Here is a 23,445-nt window from a genome sequence, read left to right on the forward strand (position 1 = left end):
CGATATATCAAATTTAAAACTAATAAATTTAATTTTTATTGATTTTGTTTGGAACTTTTTAACAGAATTTTGTGTGAATCATTTTGTTGCCCGACCAAAATGTGGGTATTATTCTAATGAGGATTCGTGGAATTTAGATCACCATTGTGAATAAATAATGTAGAATGCTTCTTTTGAAACCTGAGGTATTTCTGTTTCGGGGCACGAGGGATTTGACAATGCAGCAAGGAATATATAATAGTTGTGAAAATGGGCAAAAATAGTATAAATAATATTTTTTTTTCTTGGGAAGGTTTCGTAAAAGGAAACGGCTATTATAGTGTAAGCATAAATTCAAGAAGTAAATATTTTTGGGTATTTTTGTCCCGCTCTTTATTTTTATGTTGGGATAAATGAGCATAAAAAATTACATCGATTTCTGTTAAATCGCAACATGATTGGTTCTATTTATGCTGCTGTGAATATTGTAGCTGCACTCACATCAGGTAATTGTTCAGGAATAGTTTGCAGGGGTAAAAACGCTAAAAAAAACAGTTGAATTCAATATACAAAATTATTATAAAATTACTAAATGTTTCATATATCTACAGGGAGAAGGACAGAAAGTGCCTCCCCATGCGTGCGTACCTGACTAAGAAATGCTCCTTCATCTTGTTTGTCGTATGATTTTTTGACATTTGCCTTGGTGCTGTCCGTACATCATAGTTTTTGTTATCCAAATTTATAGATATTCACAGCCAAAATTTTAAGGAATGCCTGCTTATCAGAGAACACTCTTAAAGGGGAATTGGGTAGAGGGAGACCTCTCAGAAATTATTATTGCCAATGATGTACTTTCTACATTTGACCCTTTAAATTCACGAGTTTTAGAGAAGTTTAAGCTTAATATCTAAAAGAGGAGACTTTATTCCTGAAGATTTGAATCCCACTGCATTCAAACCGTTCATGGTAACAAAGATTTAGCAAAGGGCATTCATTGTCGATTGCAGTTAAAACTATTGACAAAGCAAAGAGCAACCCTTTTCAAAAGCAACCAAAACTGAAAAATACAAGTTTGAACATTTTTTTTTACACTAAATGAATCCATTTTTAAATTAATTTAAAATATATAAATTTCTTATTATTGTCCTCATAGCCATCATCTAACCCTTTAAAATGCCGCTTCATAGCTTTGCTGATGTTTTAAAAAATCAAAGCAGATTGAGTAGGTTTTTCGCAAACAGTGTTAGATTCAAAACAAAGCTTGTGTTTAGGCATTTATATATTGATGATAGTATATCTGATGCTAACTTTCAATATAGAACTAGTATATTAAAATAAATTCAGTACATATTTCACAAATGATATTTCATTTTAATCGAAGTTGGTATGAATGCAAATTTAAGGCTAATGTTGTAATATAGAAACCTTCTACCGCGTTTCCTCGGCTAACCCTTGTTGACTGTGACACGTTGTTTGTTTTCTTCAAACAAACCGATAAAAAGTGTTTTCCAAATTCATTTTATATACGCACTTAATAAAATTTCCAACTCTACAAAGGACAATCACTGGTGATATAGCCGACACATTCTTCAGTGTGACCTAGTACTTTGTTCTATTCTCTTGGAAACTTAGCCAAATCCTAAAGAGGGTATAATGGAAAGGCCGTGTATCGTTCGTCATTATTTATGAAAGAGAGTGTATTTGATCAACCCCTTTAGGAATGCATCATTTTTCTCTTGCAAGGTTTGGTTGGTTTTTGTGTTTATAATTGGCGAGGTGTGCGATAATATCCACATAATTAGACAAAACTATCCTTAATGAAGCATAATAAAGTAATATTTACTAAACACAAACATGACCAAACTATAAGCAATAAAACAAGACTTTCGATAGTAATTTGTTTTAGGGGTATAAGTTACAAATATAGAATTTCATTGAACCGGATTTCTGTAGTAAAAATAGGTAAAGAATACGGCATTGGACTTTACAGTCTCTACTGGTGGTGCTGATCTCCGTTTCACGGCACTTCAGCCCGAAAGTGCAATGGGGGGGGGGGGCAGTCATCCTGTGCTTCCACATACCCTTCCTGCTTATCTTCCCCATATTTCTCCAGGTACCCATTTAGAGCTGAGTCAACTTTGGCTGAGCTTACAGAATCACACCACTGACCCCCATTCCAAACCAAATAACTAGCGACTCTAAGACTCGAACCCCTGTCCTCACAGACAAAGAATTTCAAGTCTAGTATGCCAACCACTCGGCTAGGACGACGCTTCTGTAGTCTGAAAGTACTTCGATTGTAACATTTCCAATCATTTTGACCTTTAAAGTGGTAACTTCGTTCACATCGCCCCACTCTTTGGTATGACTAGTATGGCTTTCCAAAAGAATTGCTCCAACAGAATTTCTTTGCAGAGTCAGTGCTAATCTGTCTATCCATTCATGCCTTTGTGCATTAAATAAACAGCTAAAGAATTTAATTTAAGCTTGAAACTTGTTATTTTGTTGAAATACTTTTAAAGACCACTTTCTGTGCTTCATTTTACCGTACTAGACCACTGTCTGTGCTTCATCTTGCGGACTAGAACTCAAACATATGGCCAGTAATGGGAACATGATTCGAGCATGAGCCCACTTTAGTTTATATGTATTCACTTTTGCTCACATTATTTTCATTTTTCTGTTTAGGGTTGGTCTTTAAAATTATTAAATAAAAAAACAAGTTTTTTTAACTGAAAGTAAGGAACGACGTTAAAACTTAAAACGAACAGAAATTATTCCGTATATGAAAGGGGCTGTCCCCTCCTCAACGCCTCGGTCTTTACGCTAAAGTTTTTTATTGATTAAAAAAAATAGAGTTGTGAGAAAGCCAAACTTTAGCGTAAAGAGCGAGGCGTAGAGGAGGGGACATCCCCTTTCATATAAGGAATAATTTCTGTTCGTTTTAAGTTTTAATGTCGCTCCTTACTTTCAGTTAAAAAAAAAACTTATTTTTTTATTTAATTTTTGAACGTTTTTGAATAAATGCAGGTTTTGATCTTGGCTCACTGTAGGCCTATCTTAATAATTAAAACAAAATTTTCATTTTAGTTTACTTTTATTTGGTTAAATTGCTTTATCGAAACTTGTTTCATTTTATTTACGAAGGTTTTTATTAGTAATAAATATACGTAACTTACGAATGAACTTACGTAAGGAACTTCTATATTCATATATTTTTTAATACATACATTAGGGGGTTCGCCCCCTAGTCAATAACTTGCTCTTTAAGCGAAAGTTCAAATTTTGTTCCAATTCTTTAAAAATGACCACTTAATCACAAAGGCCGTTAATTAGAATAAATAGCTCTTATGAAAGTACTAAAAAATCTCAGGCTTAAAGAGTGAGGTATTGACTAGGGGGTGAACCCAATCATATATGTAATATTTTCTGTTCGTTTAAAGTTTTGATGTTGCTGCTGTTGCAGTTGAAAAACTTGTTTTTTTATATTTAATTTCTGATCTTTTTTTAAATAATGTTGGGAACTCCGGCGTCCTCTTCATAGCAATGTCCCTTCCCCCATGAAAACTTCCTTCATGGAAAGATCCTCCTATATAGCCCCCGACCCCAGGCACGTACGCAGGAATTTGTTTCTGGGGGGGGGATTTGTTTCTGGGGGGGGGGGGAATTATGGGAAAATGAAAAAAATCGTGAGATTTCGGCGGTGGGGGGGGGCTGGGCCCAGAGCCCCCCCCCCCCTGCGTACGTCCCTGCCCGACCCCCCCCCCCCACCAGGAAAAATCTCCCCTGAAAACGTCAGTAGTAAGAGAGGTGCTGATTTCACGAGTGATTGCGTAATATGACTTACCACGGTGCAGTCACCTATGCACTTTCACGGGTGATTGCGTAATATGCCTTACCACGGGTCAGGCACCTATTACTACGAACGATACTTGTCCTACCAGACGGGTTTTCTTATACTTTGCGTACGTGCCCGTACCAAACAGGTTGATCATAATCTTTTCTGCCTCAATTTTTTTCTTGAAAAATTAACTTAATTTATATTTAATTATAAACAGGTTTTTTTTTTTTAGGTTACATCCGTGCTGGAAAAACAGGTGTATATTTTTATTTTTCTTTACATTACAGATTAGTAAGAGACTTGAATTCAAAGAGAATAGTTTTTATTTGCAAGGATATTAGTAGAGGAAAAAATGAGGGATGCATTTACATTATTGGAGATTAATGATGGAGCTAACAACAGTGATGTAATTACTTCTTTAGTTTACGAGATTTGCGAATTTTTTTTTGCGAAAAGATATTTGCGAAAAGATATTTGCGTAGACGCTTACAAGGGGCATTGCTAGAAAGTATTCAATAGCTTAATTGAAAAGTAACGATAGAATGACATTGTTACTTGACATAGCTTTACCTGGCGTTTTTTGTATGTTTATACCGTATGTAACTTTTGAAATTTTTTTACATTTAAAACTTAAATGTGTGTACTTTTGTTGGCGGGGCCGGGGTTGCATAGCGGGGGGCGGGGCACGAGGGTTCAGTTAAAGAGGATACAGTGGCACGGAGGGATTTCGGTTAGACACGGGTTCAGTTAAAAGGGGGTTCAGTTGCACGGGGGGTATCCCTTTTTTGTTGTAACTCGGGCTCCCTGTTTTCAGAAACGCTTCACTATAAATAAGGCTAGTGTATCTTTCTGAACTTTCTGTGAGAGGCAGGGATAACTATGTAGTTTAAATAATTCAAGGAGGAATCGAGTATTGTGGGTGGTGGGGACCAATGATAGTTGTTAAATATTCGGGTAAACATTCGACTATAATTATGGCTATTGCGTCTTTCTGAACTTTCTGTTGGAGGTGGGGGTAAGTATTTAGTTTAAATATTTCTAGGAGGACTTGAGTTTTGTGGATGGTGTTGAAAAATGGTACGTGTTGAATATTTGGGTAAACATACGGATAAGAAACGCTTCACTATAAATAAGGCTATTGTGTCTTTCTGAACTTTCTGTGCGAGGCATGGATAACTATTTAGTTTAAATACTTCTAGGAGGAATTGAGTTTTGTGGCTGGTGTGTGAAAATGGTACGTGTTAAATATTCTAGTAAACATTCGACTATAAATATGTATAGTTAGTCTTTCTGAACTTTCTCTGGGAGGCGGGTTTAATTATTTAGTTTAAATAGTTCTAGGAGGACTTGAGTTTTGTGGATGGTGTTGAAAAATGGTACGTGTTGAATATTTGGGTAAACATACGGTTAAGAAACGCTTCACTATAAATAAGGCTATTGTGTCTTTCTGAACTTTCTGTGCGAGGCAGGGATAACTATTTAGTTTAAATAATTCTAGGAGGAATTGAGTTTTGTGGCTGGTGTGGAAAAATCGTAAGTGTTAAATATTCGGGTAAACATTAGACTATAAATAAGGCAATTGCTTCTTTCTTAAGTTTCTGTTGGAGGCGTGGGTAAGTATTTAGTTTAAATAATTCTAGGAGGAATTGAGTTTTGTGGCTGGTGTTGAAAAATGGTACGTGTTGAATATTTGGGTAAACATACGGCTAAGAAACGCTTCACTATAAATAAGGCTATTGTGTTTTTCCGAACTTTCTGTGCGAGGCAGCGGTTACTATTTAGTTTAAATAATTCTAGGAGGAATCGAGTTTTGTGGCTGGTGGGGAAAAATGGTACTTGTTAAATATTCGGGTAAACAGTCGACTATAAATATGGCTCTTGCGTCTTTCTGAACTTTCTGTTGGAGGCGAGGTTAAGTATTTAGTTTAAATAGTTCTAAGAGGAATTGAGTTTTGTGGCTTGTGTGTAAAAATGGTACATGTTAAATATTAGTGTAAACATTCGACTATAAATAAGGCTATTGAGTCTTTCTGATCTTTATGTTGGTTTAGTTTATAAGTTTTGTTAATGCAGTAGTATATTATTAAGTTATTTGTGTGTCGTGTTTTTACAATGTAGAAGTTTGTACTCTGTTTTTACAACTACTGTACAGAAACTCTAAACGTTAAAGAATGATATCTAGTTTTTCCATACTTTAACTGCGATGCAGGGCTCGATACTTAGATTAATAATTTCTATTATTTCGAGAGTTTTGTGTCGGGTGTGGAAATATTTTAATTGTTAAATATTCGGGTGGTTTTTCTTTTCTTGATTGTCATTAAAAACGATAATTGTGTGATAAATCCTTAGATTGTGTATCTTTCAACACAGCTTTCCAGGGTGTGATAGACTCCATTACCTGATTCCGTGGGGACTTCTTTACTTAGTGGTGATGAAAAACAAAATTTTTGTGTTATCTCAGGAGTTTTTGTATCTTTTTAAAGAGATTTATAGGGCTTGAGAGACTCAGTTGCCTGATTCCGTGTGGTTTTCTTTACTTGATGGTCATTAAAAACGTAATTTTTGTGTTAAATAAGTAGTTTTTGTATCTTTTAAAAGAGCTTTTCGGGGATTGAGAGACTCAGTTTCCGTATTCTGTGTGGTTTTACTTTAATTGTTGGTCATTAAAAACTAAATTTTTGTTTTAAATAAGTAGTTTTTGTATCTTTTAAAAGAGCTTTACGGGTATTGAGAGACTCAGTTGCCGGATTCCGTGTGGTTTCTCTTTACTTGATGGTCATTAAAAACGAAATTTTTGTGTTAAATAAGTAGTTTTTGTATCTTTAAAAGAGCTTTACAGGGTTTGAGAGACTCAGTTGCCTAATTCCGTGGTTTTCCTTTACTTGTGGTCATTAAAAACGAATTTTTTGTGTTAAATAAGTAGTTTTTTTATCTTTTAATAGAGCTTTACGGGGATTGAGAGACTCAGTTGCCGAATTCCGTGTGGTTTTTTTTTACTTGATGGTCATTAAAAACGTAATTTTTGTGTTAAATAAGTAGTTTTTGTATCTTTTAAAAGAGCTTTACGGGGATTGTGAGACTCAGTTACCGGATTCAGTGTGGTTTTTATTTACTTGTTGGTCATTAAAAACTTAATTTTTGTGTTAAATAAGTAGTTTTTGTATCTTTTAAAAGAGCTTTACGGGTATTGAGAGACTCAGTTGCCTGATTCCGTGTGGTTTTTCTTTACTTGATGGTCATTAAAAACTAAATTTTTGTGTTATATAAGTAGTTTTTGTATCTTTTAAAAGAGCTTTAATGGTATTGAGAGACTCAGTTTCCTTATTCCGTGTGGTTTTTATTTACTTGATGCTCATTAAAAACGAAATTTTTGTGTTAAATAATTAGTTTTTGTATATTTTAAAAGAGCTTTAAGGGGATTGAGAGACTCAGTTTTACCTTGTCACAGTTACATTTTCATGATTTTGCAAAGTTCATTTTGAATTTCTTTCGTTGAAATGCAAGAGTTGGAATATTTCAGTAGTGTTTGGTTGTGGTTTACCTTGTCACAGTTACATTTTATTGATTTTTCAATGTTCATTTTGAATTTCTTTTGTTGAAATGCAAGAGTTGGAATATTTAAGTAGTGGTTGTGTGTGTTTTACCTTGTCACAGTTACATTTTCTTGATTTTTCAAAGTTCATTTTGAATTTGTTTCGTTGAAATGCAAGAGTTGGAATATTTCAGTAATGTTTGGTTTTGTTTTACCTTGATAAAGTAAATTTTATTGTTTTTTAAAAGTTAAATTTTAATTTCTGTAGTTGAAATACAAGATTTTGAATATTTAAGGAGTGTTTTTTTGTCTTTTAAATTGTCACAGTTACATTTTATTGATTTTTAAAAGTTCATTTTTAATTTATTTCGTTGTAATGCAAGAGTTGGAATATTTAAGTAGTGTTTGGTTGTGGTTTACCTTGTCACAGTTACAGTTTCTTGATTTTACAGTTTATTTATTTTTCAAAGTTAATTTTTAATTTCTTTCTTTGAAATGGAAGAGTTGGAATATTTAAGTTGTGTTTTGTTGTGGTTTACCTTGTCACAGTTACATTTTATTTATTTTTTAAAAGTTAATTGTGATTTTATTTCTCTGAAATGAAAGAGTTGGAATATTTCAGTAGTGTTTGTTTGTGATTTAACTTGTAACACTTACATTTTCTTGATTTTTAAATGTTCATTTTGAATTTCTTTATTTGAAATGCAAGAGTTGGAATAATACAGTTGTGTTTGTTAGTGGTTTAACTTGTCACTGTTACATTTTTTTGATTTTTCAAAGTTCATGTTGAATTTCTTTCGCTGAAATGCAAGAGTTGGAATATTTCAGTTTTTTTTGGTTGTGTTTTACATTTTCACATTTGCATTTTCTTGATATTTCTCAGTTCATTTTTAATTTCTGTCGCTGACATGCAAGAGTTGGAATACTTACGTGTATCAGTTACATTTTCTTTATTTTTAAAATTTCATTTTGAATTTATTTAGTTTAAATTAAAGTGTTTGAATATTTCAGTTGTTTGTGTTTTTTTTTTAAATTGTCAAATTTAAATTTTATTGAATTTTAAAATTTAATTTTTAATTTATATCGTTTTAATTCGAGTTTGACTATTTAAGTTTTTTTTTTTTTTGGTTTTACATTTTAACATTTAAATTTTCTTTTTTTTTAAATGTTAATTTTTATTTTATTTAGTTTAAATGAACGAGATGTAATATTTCAGTAGTGTTTGGTTGTTGTTTACCATTTCCCATTGACATGGTCTAGATTTTAAATTGTTCTTTGTTTTTGTATTTAGTTTATATTCTAGATTTGTTATTTTTGTGAAGTGTATTGATGCGTTGGAACTTTAAACTGGTTCATTTTCTTGTTTCTTCAATGTTTATTTTGATTTTCAAATATTAAAAAGCAATAATGTGTCTATGTCCGTACTGTTTGGTTGTGGTTTAAATTGAAACATGTAATTGTACTTTTATGTTAAATTGACTCTGTTTTTTTCTTTCTAGTATTTTCAATAGTTGGAATATTTCAGTAGTGTTTGGGAGTTGTTTTCATTGTCACCGTTCAATATTATTTTATTTTCTATTATATTAACTTAGAACTTTCGTTTTTTTTATCGAGTTGGAATATTTCAGTAGTGTTTGGTTGTGGTTTACCTTGTCACAGTTACATTTTCTTGATTTTTCAAAGTTCATTTTGAATTTCTTCGTTGAAATGCAAGAGTTGGAATATTTTAGTAGTGTTTGGTTATTGTTTACCTTTTCAAATTTAAATTTTCTATATTTTTAATTGTTCTTTTTTATTTTGTTTCGTTGAAATTAAAGAGGTTGAATATTTCAGTAGTGTTTGGTTTTTGTTTAAATTTTCACAGTTAAATTTTCTTTATTTTTCATAGTTAAATTTTAATTTATTTCATTGAAATGCAAGAGTTGGAATATTTCAGTAGTGTTTGATTGTGGTTTACCTTGTCACAGTTACATTTTCTTGATTTTTCAAAGTTCATTTTGAATTTCTTTCGTTGAAATGCAAGAGTTGGAATATTTCAGTAGTGTGTGGTCGTGGTTTACCTTGTCACAGTTAAAGTTTCTTGATTTTTCACAGTTCATTTTGAATTTATTTCGTTGAAATGAAAGAGTTGGAATATTTCAGTAGTGTTTTGTAGTGGTTTACCTTGTCACAGTTCAATTTTCTTGATTTTTCAAATTTAATTTTGAATGTATATAGTTGAAATGCACGAGTCAGAATATTTCAGGAGTGTTTGGTAGTGGTTTACCTTGTCACATTTACATTTTCTTTATTTTTCAATGTTCATTTTTAATATATTTACTTGAAATGAAAGAGTTGGAATATTTCAGTAGTGTTTGCGTGTGGTTTACACTGTCACAGTTACATTTTCTTGATTTTTCAAAGTTCATTTTGAATCATTCAAGAAACGTGATTAAACACGTTTTTAAACTACATGCTATTTGCATGCCTTTCCTTGGCACCTTCCAAATGAGCGGGGATTCCCCGCTGGTTCCTACACATTGCAAAAAGTGAGCAGTACGAAAACTCCACATTTTCAACCAGACTGGTTTTTTAGACAACACACCCACAGAGATGACACACACACAGAAACGAGACACGCACAGACACGACACACAAACAGAGTCATAGTGAGAGAGATATCCAAAAGTTGGGTTGACCTAGGTTCACTTAGAGTGGCGCGCCACTCTAAGTGAACCTAGGTCAACCCAACTTTTTTGATATCTCTCTCACTATGACTCTGGTTGTTTGTCGTGTCTGTGCGTGTCTCGGTTCTATGTGTGTGTGTGTCATCTCTGGGGGGGTGTTGTCTAAAAAACCAGTCTGGTTGAAAATGTGGAGTTTTCGTACTGCTAACTTTTTGCAATGTGTAGGAACCAGCGGGGAATCCCCGCTCGTTTGGAAAGGTGCCAAGGAACGGCATGCAAATAGCATTTAGTTTAAAAACGTGTTTAATCACGTTTCTTGAATGATTCAAAATGAACTTTGAAAAATCAAGAAAATGTAACTGTGACAGGGTAAACCACAAGCAAACACTACTGAAATATTCCAACTTTTTCATTTCAGGGAAAGAAATTCAAAATGAACTTTGAAAAATCAAGAAAATGTAACTGAGACAAGGTAAACCACTACCAAACACTACTGAAATATTCTAACTCGTTCATTACCACGAAAGAAATTAAAAATGAACATTGAAAAATCACTAACATGGAACTGTGACAAGTTCAACCACAACCAAACACTCCTGAAATAGTCCAGCTATTGAATGACAGCTAAATAAATACAAATTGAACTCTTAAAAATCAAGAAAATTTAACGGTGACAAGGTAAACCACAACCAAACACTAATGAAATATTCCAACTCAGGCATTTCAACGAAAGAAATTCAAAATGAACTTTGAAAAATAATGAAAATGTAACTGTGACAAGGTAAACCACAACCAAACACTACTGAAATATTCCAACTCTTGCATTTCAAATAAATAAATTCAAAATGAACTTTGAAAAATCTATAAAAATGAACTGTGAGAATGTAAACCACAACCAAACACTACTGAAATATTCCAACTCTAGAATTTAAACTAAAGAAAAACAAAATTAAAAAATACATATAAATAAAATTTAAATTTGACAAGGTAAACCATAACAAAACACTACTCAAATATTCCAACTCTTGCATATCAATGAAAGAAAATAAAAATGAACTTTGAAAAATAAAGAAAATGTAAGTGTGACATGGTAAACCACACCCAAACACTACTTAAATATTCCAACTCTTTCATTTCAAAGAAATAAAATCAAAATTAACATTGAAAAATCAAGAAAATGTAACGGTGACAAGGTAAACCACAACCAAACACTACTGAAATATTCCAACTCTTGCATTTCAACGAAAGAAATTCAAAATTAACTTTGAAAAAAAAATAATCTTTATATGTGACACGTTAAACCACGACAAACATCTTCTTAAATATTCCAAATCTTGATATTAAATGTATTAAATTCAAAATGGGCATTTAAAAATAAAGAAAATGTAACTTTGACATGTTTAAACACGTTCAAACACTACCTAAATAATCCAACTATTACATTTCAATGAAAGAAATCAGAAATAAACTTTGAAAAATCAGGAAAATGTAACTTTGACAAGTTAAACCATAACCAAACACTACTGAAATATTCCAACTTTTTCATTTCAAATAAATAAATTAAAAATTAACATTTAAAAATCAAGAAAATTTAACTGTTTAAATGTAATAACCAACAAAAAAACTATTTAAATATACAACCAATTTAATTACAATTATACAAAAACAACAATAAAAATGAACAAACAAGAAACTTTAAATGACAAAAGGTAAAACAAAACCAAAAAAGACTCAAAGATTCAATCTCTTTCATTTCAACTAAATAAATTCAAAATGAACATTGAAAAATCAATAAAATTTAAATGTGACAATTAAGTATTCCAACTCTAGAATTTCATATAAAGAAATTCAAAATTAACTTTGAAAAATCAAGAAAATGTAACTGTGACAAGGTAAAACACAACCAAACACAACTGAAATATTCCAACTCTTGCATTTCAGCTAAATAAATTAAAAATTAAATATTAAATATCAAGATAATTTAACTGTTACTGGGTAAAAAAAATCCAAACACTAATTATATAGTACTAATCTTGCTTCTAAACTAAAGAAATTCAAAATGAAATTTGAAAAATCATGAAAATGTATCTGTGACACGGTAAACCACAACCAAACACTACTGAAATATTCCAACTCTTGAATTTCAGCGAAAGAAATTCAAAATGAACTTTGAAAAAAAAAAGAAAATTTAACTGTGACAAGTTAAACCATAACCAAACACTACTGAAATATTCAAACTCGTCCATGTCAAAGAAAGAAATTCAAAATTAACTTTTAAAAATCAAGAAAATGTAACATCAAGAAACTTAAACTGTGACAAGGTAAACCACAACAACACATTACTGAAAAATTCCAACTATTGCATTTCAACGATATAAATTAAAAATGAACATTGAAAAATAAAGAAAATGTAACTGATACAAGTTAAAACAAAACCAAACAATACTGAAATATTCCAACTATTGCATTTAATGTAAAGAAATTAAAAAGTAACTTTTAAAAATCATTAAAATGTAATTTATAAAGGTAAAACACAAACAAACATTACTGAAATATTCCAAATATTCCATTTCAACTAAAGAAATTCAAAATTAACTTTGAAAAATCAAGAAAATGTAACTGTGACAAGGTAAAACACACAACCAAACACTACTGAAATATTCCAACTCTTGCATTTCAACGAAAGAAATTCAAAATGAACTTTGAAAAATCAAGAAAATGTAACTGTGACAAGGTAAACCACAACCAAACACTACTGAAATATTCCAACTCTTGCATTTCAACGAAAGAAATTCAAAATGAACTTTGCAAAATCATGAAAATGTAACTGTGACAAGGTAAAACTGAGTCTCTCAATCCCCGTAAAGCTCCTTTAAAAGATACAAAAACTACTTATTTAACACAAAAATTTCGTTTTTAATGACCATCAAGTAAAGAAAAACCACACGGAATCAGGCAACTGATTATCTCAAACCACTTAAAGCTCTTTTAAAAGATACAAAAACTAATTATTTAACATAAAATTTTCGTATTTATTTACAATAATGAAAAGAAAAACAACACGGAATCAGGCAACTGAGTCTCTCAATACCCGTAAAGCTCTTTTAAAAGATACAAAAACTACTTATTTAACACAAAAATTTAGTTTTTAATGACCACCAAGTAAAGGAAAACCACACTGAATACGCAAACTGAGTCTCTCAATCCCCGTAAAGCTCTTTTAAAAGATACAAAAACTACTTAATTAACACAAAAATTACGTTTTTAATGACAATCAAGTAAAGAAAAACAACACTGAATCCGGCAACTGAGTCTCTCAATCCCCGTAAAGCTCTTTTAAAATATACAAAAAATACTTATTTAAAACAAAAATTTCGTTTTTAATGACCACCAAGTAAAGTAAAACCACACTGAATTAGGCAACTGAGTCTCTCAAACACAGTAAAGCTCTTTTAACAGATACAAAAACTACTTTTTTAACAAAAAATTTTCGTATTTAATGACCATCATTTAATGAAAAACCACACGGAATCCGGCAACTGAGTCTCTCAATACCCTTAAAGCTCTTTTAAAAGAAACAAAAACTACTTATTTAACACAAAAATTTAGTTTTTAATGACCACAAAGTAAAGGAAAACCACACAGAATCCTTTAACTTAGTCTCTCAATCCCCTTAACGCTATTTTAAAATATACAAAAACTACTTAATTAACACAAAAAATTCCGTTTTTAATGACCATCAAGTAAAGAAAAACCACACGGAATCCGGCAACTGAGTCTCTCAATCCCCTTAAAGCTCTTTTAAAAGATGCAAAAACTACTTATTTAACACAAAAATTTCGTTTTTAATGACCACAAAGTAAAGTAAAACCACACTGAATAAGGAAACTTAGTCTCTCAAACCCTGTAAAGCTATTTTAAAATATAAAAAAACTACTTATTTAACAAAAAAATTTCGTTTTTAATGACCATCAAGTAAAGAAAAACCACCCGAATATTTAACAAGTACCATTTTTCCACACCAGTCACAAAACTCAATTCCTCCTAGAATTATTTAAACTAAATAGTTATCCCTGCCTCGCACAGAAAGTTCAGAAAGACACAATAGCCTTATTTATAGTGAAGCGTTTCTTAGCCGTATGTTTACCCAAATATTCAACACGTACCATTTTTCAACACCATCAACAAAACTCAAGTCCTCCTAGAATTATTTAAACTAAATACTTACCCCTGCCTCCAAAAGAAAGTTCAGAAATACGCAATAGCCATATTTATAGTCGTATGTTTACCCTAATATTAAACAAGTACCATTTTTCCATACCAACCACAGAACTCAAGTCCTCATAGAACTATTTAAACTAAATAATTAACCCCGCCTCAAACAGAAAGTTCAGAAACACTCAATAGACATATTTATAGTCTAATGTTTACCCGAATATTTATCAAGTACCATTTTTCCACACCAGCCACAAAACTCAATTCCTCCTAGAATTATTTAAACTAAATAGTTATCCCTGCCTCGCACAGAAAGTTCAGAAAGACACAATATACTTATTTATAGTGAAGCGTTTCTTAACATTATTATTACCCAAAGATTCAACAATGTCAAAATGTACAAACCCTAACCAACAAACAAGTAAAAATATATCTAATTATCAATAAGAATTACCCCCGCCTCCAAGGTAAGTATCATAAATTTGCAAGCGCCTTCGAATTATTCTACTGTGTCCCAACAGCGTACAAACGAACAATTTTTCCACCCACAATCCAACACTCAATACCGCCAAGAAGTATTTAAACTAAATAGTTATCCCTGCCTCGCACAGAAAGTTCAGAAAGACACAATAGCCATATTTATAGTGAGGCGTTTCTTATCCGTATGTTTACCCAAATATTAAACACGTACAATTTTTCAACACCATCCACAAAACTCAATTCCTCCTAGAAATATTTAAACTAAATACTTACCCCCTCCTCCAAGAAAAAGTTCAGAAAGACGCACTAGCCATATTTTTAGTCGAATGATTAACAGAATATTTAAAAAGTACCATGTTTCCACACCAGCCACAACACTCAATTCCTCCTAGAATTATTTAAACTAAATATTTATCCCTGCCTCGCACAGACAGTTCAGAAAGACACACTAGCCTTATTTATAGTGAAGCGTTTCTTAGCCGTATGTTTACACAAATATTCAACACGTACCATTTTTCAACACCATCCACAAAACTCAATTCCTCCTAGAAATATTTAAACTAAATACTTACCCCCGCCTCCAACAGAAACTTCAGAAAGACTCACGAGCCATATATATAGTCGAATTTTTACCCGAATATTTAACCAGTACCATTTTTCCACACCAGCCACAAAACACGAGTCCTCCTAGAATTATTTAAACTAAATAGTTATCCCTGCCTCTCACAGAAAGTTCAGAAAGACACAATAGCCTTATTTATAGTGAAGCGTTTCTGAAAACAGGGAGCCCGATTTACGAAAAAAAAAGGGGGACCCTCCGTGCACCTGCCCCCCCCGGGTACCGGCACCCGGGGCTTCCAGAACGACCTCCGGGCCCCTGGCGACTCGGTTACTGCCCCCTCGGGCACCGCCCCCCGCGCTGCCCCCCACCCCCCTCCTCAAACTGTTAATCCCTTTCTTTTTAAATTGTAAAAATTTTTAAAACGTTAATTAAGTATTATAAAGACCACATGGGCGAGGTAAAGCTAGGTCAAGTCACAATGTCATTCTATCGTTACTTTTCAATTAAGCTATTGAATACTTTCTAGCAATGCCCCTTGTAAGCGTCTACTCAAATATCTTTTCGCAAATATCTTTTCACAAAAAAAAAATTCGCAAATCTCGTAAACTAAAGAAGTAATTACATCACTGTTGTTAGCTCCATCATTAATCTCCAATAATGTAAATGCATCCCTCATTTTTTTCCTATAATCAGATAATTGAAAATAAAATCTATTAACATTTAATTAAAGTCTCGTACTAATATTTAATTTAAATAAAACAAAACACATACACCTGTTTTTCCAGCACGGATTTAACCTAAAAAAAAAAAACCTGTTTATCATGAAATAGAAATTAAGGTAATTTTGCCAGAAAAAAATTTAAGCAGAAAAGATTATGATCAACCTGTTTGGTACGGGCACGTACGCAAAGTATAAGAAAACCCGTCTGGTAGGACAAGTATCGTTCGTAGTAATAGGTGCTTGACCCGTGGTAAGGCTTATTACACAATCACCCGTGAAAGTGTATAGGTGACTGCCCCGTGGTAAGTCATATTACGCAATCACTCGTGAAATCAGCACCTCTCTTACTACTAACGTCTGTACTGTATACTTCCCAATAACCAATACTATATGTTAACATTGGGTAAAGTTCCTAACTTTCAGCCCTCCTCCCGGGAACTTCGGGGGATTAGGTCATCCTAAAAGACATACTTATAATATTTTCGAACATGCTGAACAAAATGGCTATCTCAAAATTTTGATCAGGTGACTTTGGGAAAACGATGAGCGTGGGAGGGGGCCTAGTTGCCCTCCATTTTTTTGTCACTTAAAAAGGGCACTAGAACTTTTAATTTCCATTCCAATGAGCCCTCCCACGACATTCTAGGACCACTGGGTCGATACGATCACCCCTGGGAAAAAAAAAAAATAATAAACACGCACCGTGAACTTTCTTCTGGCAAAAAATGCAAAATTCCACATTTTTGTAGATAGGAGCTTGAAACCTCTACAGTAGGGTTCTCTGATACGCGGAATATGATGGTGTGATTTTCATTCAGGTTCCATAACTCTTAGGGGGTCTTTCCCCCTTTTTTCGAAAATCAGCCAAACTTTTGATGGGCAGGATTAAACTTGATGAAACTTATATATTTGAAATCAGCATTAAAGTCCGATTCTTTTGATGTATCTATTTGTATCAAAATACCGTTTTCTAGAGTTTCGGTTACCATTGAGCCAGGTCCCAATAACCAATACTATATGTTAACATTGGGTAAAGTTCATAACTTTCAGCCCTTCTCCTGGGGGCTTCGATGGATTAAGTCATCCTAAAAGACATAGTTATAATATTTTCGACCATGCTGAACAAAATGGCTATCTTAAAATTTTGATCAGATGACTTTAAAATGAGCGTGGGAGGGGGCCTAGTTGCCCTCCATTTTTTTTGGTCACTTAAAAAGGGAACTAGAACTTTTAATTTCCCTTCCAATGTGCCCTCCCATCATATTCTAGGATCGCTGGCTCGATACGATCACCCCTGGGAAAAAAAACAAAAAAAAAAAACAAATAACACGCATCCGTGATCTTTCTTCTGGCAAAAAATGGAAAATTCCACATTTTTGTAGATAGGAGCTTGAAACCTCTACAGTAGGGTTCTCTGAACAAAACAAGTTTTTTCAAGTAAAAGTAAGTAGCAGCATTAAAGCTCAACTCAAACAGAAATCTTGCCATGTAAGAGGGGGGCTGCCCCTTCCTCAAACGTTGCTCTTTCCGCTAAAGTCTTGAAGTCCTTTGAAATAGTTCTGTTTCAAATTCAACGGCCCTTATACATCAGGAGTCGCTCTTAAAAATTGTGACAAAAAGTCAAACTTTAATGTAAGAAGCGAGGGTTGAGGAAGGGGCAGTTCATATACGGAATAATTTCTGTTCGTCCTAAGTTTTAATACTGCTCCTTACTTTTAGTTGAAAAAAAAAATTTGTATTTAATCTCTGACCGTTTTTCGTATCATGCCAGGAACTGAAGACGACATAATTATTATAAGTGGGAGTAAAATTATATTAAAAAGACCGAAAAATGAAATAAAAAAGATTAAAGATGAGACGATAGTTACGACCTTTGGCTAAATCGGAAATGATACGAGTATTATAAGGCATATTGGTCTAATTCATATCGACTATTACTGATTGCCGAGGTACTTCACATCTTTAATTTATTATTGTTTGGATTTAACGATAAGAAGCAAAAGCAAGTTTTGTTTTACAGGGGTGGTTCAGTTTCTCGGAAATCACAGAAAAAAGGAATCACAAAATCTTCAAATGATCAAGTTTCAAACATTGCAGAAATGAAAGGTAAGATATTTATCTTTCACTGATCCTAGATTAAATTGTGAAAACGATAATTTGCAATAGGCTTTCGCTATAATCGATGACGCTTATTTTTTGTCATTGGGGTATTAGGTAGCTTTTTAGTCTGTGTTAGCAAGGATGAGATACTGAGGAAGAAACTTGAGCTTTTTTGCTTAAGAATTATATAATTCAGTCAGATCTTTTAAAGCTGCGTTCAAATATGCTATCAGTTTTTTTTCGCAGAAATCACCCCCTCCCAGCTTTGCTCAGTAATGTTTTAAAGTCGGTTTTTTCGTGAATGTGCACTCTTTAGATGTGTGCATGTGCGTTTGGTGTAAGACAGCCATGGGAGGAACTCCTGCTTTTGGCCTGACTCCCAGATGAGTGACCAAAAAGTGCAATCTTTGGAAATCCATCAACATTCATCCGTAAAATTTGGCCTAGCCGTCTCAATCTTTCTTTCATTTTTCCCCTAGACCGTGGGATCAAACCGTATTTTTTTCGTACAGCTCATTGATTGATATGCAGTCGGTCCAAAGAGTACCCAAAACTATCCTTAAAAATCTACTCTTGGAAATATTTAACATATCTTCCTCAGCCTTTCGATGCTCTAACATTTCTGAGCCACACTGTGAATGATGTGGCTTTCAGCATCCTAGTCTTAGTTTGTTCGCTTATCTTCATAGTCTTTTCAAATTTTTTCAAGTGCCAAAGAAAACAACCTGCGTCTTGGCTATCCTACTTTTTGAATATTCATTGCCATTAGTAATGCTACTCAGGTAAGTAAAGGTGTCGATTTGATCGATTTTTTTGTTGACTAACAACTCCTTTTCAACCTTATTTGTTCCTATTGCCTGTACATATTTTTACAAAACTTTCGTTAACTAGTAATTCTTCCCCAGCGAACAAATTTGTTCACTAATATTCAAAAAAGATTATTCAGTAACATCATGAGAGCCTTTTTTCAAACAGACAACTTTTTTTTTCACAGTTAATTATACACATTACAAGTCTAAGTCAAGAAGAACGTAGTTCATATAATACTTTATTTTATCTTTTAAAGTCATGTATCCCCAAAATCTGGTCATTTTGATGGAAACTATATAGAGTCCTACTTAATGGAGTAATTATTAACTTTGCCATGCACTAATTGATACACGCAAGCAGCATCCGAAAAGAGAAGCGTTTTCATTGGCTGCTAGTGACAGAAATAAGTCGCAATCGCGGGTCTGCAGGTTCTTTGTCTTTGGTCCAAATTAGTTTAGCTTGCCCAAATGGTTAATATAAATAAGAAACTCCGAACGAAGCGAGAAGTTTATTGTGAGCTTCTAATCAATACTAGTTCAATCAGTACTACTACTAATCTAGTAGGAATCCACAAGTAGTAGTCTAGTAAACTAGTAGTAATCGGTACTAGTTCAAATCTATTCTTAGGCCTTGAGTTGATTTCAGTCAAACAAGGCTTAATTTAAATATGGGTTGGTTACTTAAGGGTTAAGTCAAAAGAGGGTGGATTTAAACGGGGACCCAGTTGAACGAGGGTTTAGTTAAATTGGGCTGAGTTTTACGGGAGCTCAGTCAAACGAGGGTTTAGCTAAATAGGGTTGAGATGCACACGGGCTGAGTAGCAAGGGGCCCAGTTAAAGTGGGGTTCATTTGCAGGAGGGTTTAGTTAAATAGGGCTGTTACACGTAGGTCCAGTTAAACGGGGGTTCAATTGCACGAGGGGTCAGTTAAATGGGGTTCAATGGTACGGAAGCTCAGTCACCTGGGTTTAGTTACACGAATATCTTTTTTATATAATGTATAACGTACTTGCAACACTATCATGTTTTTGTGTTCTTTAAGTGCATTTGAATGTGACGCTATTTACATGAAAAATGTTTTTTGTTTTTTTTTAATATAAAGGCTCTAAGGTAAAGTCAGCTGAAAAGTGCACGTCCTGGCCATGACCCACCAAAATATTGTCATGGTCCATAGGTGGGGCATATGCCCCACGTTGGAAATCACGGCTTAAGAGTATCGGTTGCAATAAGCCCGAGTCGCTCCTTACTTACTGTTCGTTACCACGAACTGTTTGATTTAAATAAATGTTTTGATTATTGCTGAGGACGAATATTTTGAAATTTGTGACCACAATTTTTCAACGGAAAGGTTTCATTTCATTTTTTGGGAGTCCTTCAGAATTTGATATTGTTTCTTCATAAAAGAAAGGCAGTAGGCAGTATGAAGAAAGGTAGTAATCCTAGTTGATTATTTAAATTTTTGTAATAGTGGAAAATATCAGAAATTGATTTGTTGGTAGCATTTTTTAGTAACTGTAGCGAGCTGAACGCATCCCAAGTTAATTAAGATCTCCCACTACTGTTTCGAGTTGAAATATTGACATGCTTTTCATCGAGGTTGCTGTGATAGCTGCAGCCTAGTGTAGAGTAACCACGTTTCATAGCAACCGAAAGCTTAAATACGTGTTTTGAAACTAATTGTCTAGTGAAAAAAATTGCCACTTGAAGCTAATTCATTTGTGATAACTATTATTTAGGTTGATCTTAGTAATAGCTTATTGGGAAAACAAATTTATATGAATTTTGAAGATCACTTGATTACATAAGTAGCACTAATGTGTCCTCTTTTTTCATTTTTATTTCACTGTACGAGGGTTAGTAGGCTACCTGCACAGGCCACCTGCACTTATATGACTTCTTCTTCTTTTTTCGTTGTACGAGAGTTAGCAGGTTACTGCAACATCACAAAGGGTGGCCGGCGTTTAACCCCCCCCCCCCGGAAAATACGCCCCCGGAGAATCCCCCCCCCGCGGAAAAAAACGGAAAATACTCCTCGGAAAATACCCCCGAAAAATACTCCCCCCCAGAAAATACCCCCAGTGGAAAATACCCTCCCCCCGGAAAATAACTCCTGCTGAAAATAAGGCTTTCCAAATTTGAGAATTTTATTTGAGTTTTATTTTTTTAATTTCCGTAGGGGGATGGAATTTTGGTACTTGTGAATTATGTGCCACTCACCCAAGTTTACGCTGTGTAAAATTCGAGAACACACCGGTTTTTTTTGTTAGTTTCTTCGTTACTTTAGAAATAAATTTTCGCTATACATTTGCACATTAGGGGGGGGGGGTTTAAAGTATAACGGGTCTGCATGCAAAATGTGTTTGGTACACTTATTCTGCATATTAAATAGATAGACAAATAAGTGTATTTTAAAGCCAAATATACGGCCATGAACACAGTAAAATAACATGAATGAATATAGTGAATGTGGTGGGGGGGGGATGTTTAACCTTCCGGAAAATGCCCCCCCACGGAAAGTAACCCTCGTGGAAAATACCCACTCCTTGGAAAATAAAAAGTGACTTTGACGAATATTCACCAAAACTAAAACTGGAAATAAGACACCGGCAGTTTTCGCTTTTTATGCTGCCCTCTAAATATAAAAAATTCTTTCAGTTATTGTTACATTTGTTACCCACCCAAAATCAAAAATCTGAGAAACTTTCCCTTATTTTTGAAAAAAGGGGAAACACCCCCCAAAAAGCAAGCGATCTTATTGAAAATCCCTTTATTAGGTACATCATATAAGAGCACCCTACCATAGAGGTTTCAAGCTCCAATCTTCAAAATGTGGAATTTCGCATTTTTTTTCCCCAGAAGAAACATAGTTGATGCATGTTTATTTGTTTTGTTTTTATCAGGGGTGATTGTATCAAACTGAAGGTCCAAGATAATTGGGAGGGAGCTCATTCAAACGTGAATTTAAAGCTCTTTTTTAAGTGACCATACAGATTGGGCCAGGGGAAAGTCTTGTTTTCTTGCTATTTTACGGCACCAAACTACGACTTTACCCCGAAGAGGACAAATTTTCAATCAATTTAAAATTCTAGGAAGCTAATTGATTTAAAATTGTCAATAACTATATTTTAGGCTTCCCAGTTGCAAAAGAGCTAATGCCACACGGTGGCAGTACTGGATTCAACCAAGTTGATTCGCTTTATTTGTAATGAAAATAGGCTATGTTTGCTGATCTGTAATTGCGTATCAGCTATAATGAGGGGGGTGAGTCATTGTTTAGGTGGGTGTAGGTTAGATTCCTAAAAAAGTACATTTTAATGGACAAACTGCTTGCTCTTCTTGAGGCTTAAGATAAATGTTGAAAGAGGTAGGGGATGAATTAACTAAATTGTTTCTCTATTCAGCTAAAATGTCACATTCCCATATCTACCAGCATGCTGCTCCTTACTTTTAGTTGAAAAAACTTTTTTTTTTAATGAAGCTTAGAGACAAACATTTTTTTAAAGGCAATGGAAAAAATATGTCAGTTAAAGCAAAAGTATATAAAAATGGAAAAAAGTAATTAATTGCAAAAATATACACAAAACAATAACCTACTTAAAAAAAACTAAGATATAAACTCCCAGCAATCCGTTCTGCTCATATACGTAATAATTTCTGTTCGTTTTAAGTTTTAATGTTACTCCTTACTTTCAGTTGAAAAAACTTGCTTTTTTTATTTAATTTCTGATCTTTTTTAAATAATGCTGGGAAATTGGGTGCCCGCTTCATAGAAATGTCCCTTCCCCCAAGGAAACATCCTCCATGGAAAGATCCTCCCATGTAAAATCCTCCTCCGACCTCCCCCACCCACCCAGAAAAAATCCCTCCTGAAAACGTATGTATACTTCCCAATAATCAATACTATATGTAGACAATGGTAAAGTTCATAACTTGCAGCCCTTCCCCGGGAACTATGGGGGATTAATTCTTCTCAAAGACATATTTATTAAATTTTCGACTATGCTGAACAAAATGGCTATTTCAAAATTTTGATTTGGTGACTTCGGGGAAAAACTTAGCGTTGGAGGGGGCCAAGTTGCCCTCCAATTTTTTTGTCACTTAAAAAAGGGCACTAGAACTTTTAATTTCAGTTCAAATGAGCCCTCTCACGATATTTTAGGACTACTGAATTGATACGATCACCCCTGGGAAAAAACAAACAAAAAAAAACAAATTCATAAACACTCATCCGTGATCTTTCTTCTGGCAAAAAATACAAAATTCCACATTTTTGCAGATAGAAGCTTGGAACATCTACAGTAGGATTTTCTGTTGCGCTTAATCTTGTGGTTTGATTTTCATTAAGATTTTATCACTTTTAGTGGGTGTTTCCCCCTTTTTTCGAAAACGAGGCAAATTTTTTCAGGTTCGTAACTTTTAATAGGCTAGACTAAATTTGATGAAATTTGAATAATTGAAATCAACATAAAGATCTAAATCTCTAGATGTATCTATTGATATTCAAAAATCCGTTTTTTTAGAGTTTTGGTTATCATTG

The 23,445-nt window shown here is 33.5% G+C and overlaps 1 protein-coding gene across 1 annotated transcript in view; it reads left to right on the plus strand.

The window, feature by feature from the left end:
* The window catches only part of LOC148945230 (uncharacterized), a 440,269-nt gene that overhangs the window by 186,899 nt on the left and 229,925 nt on the right, over window positions 1-23,445 (plus strand). The window contains exon 3 of the mRNA XM_089098750.1: window positions 18,020-18,105. Coding sequence (XP_088954876.1) covers window positions 18,020-18,105 — 86 coding nt within the window. The remainder of the gene's footprint in view (window positions 1-18,019; window positions 18,106-23,445) is intronic.

This window comes from Artemia sp. Qi Xiang Cuo, chromosome 13, assembly GCF_049724085.1.
Source record: "Artemia sp. Qi Xiang Cuo chromosome 13, ASM4972408v1, whole genome shotgun sequence".
NCBI lineage: Eukaryota > Metazoa > Arthropoda > Branchiopoda > Anostraca > Artemiidae > Artemia > Artemia sp. Qi Xiang Cuo.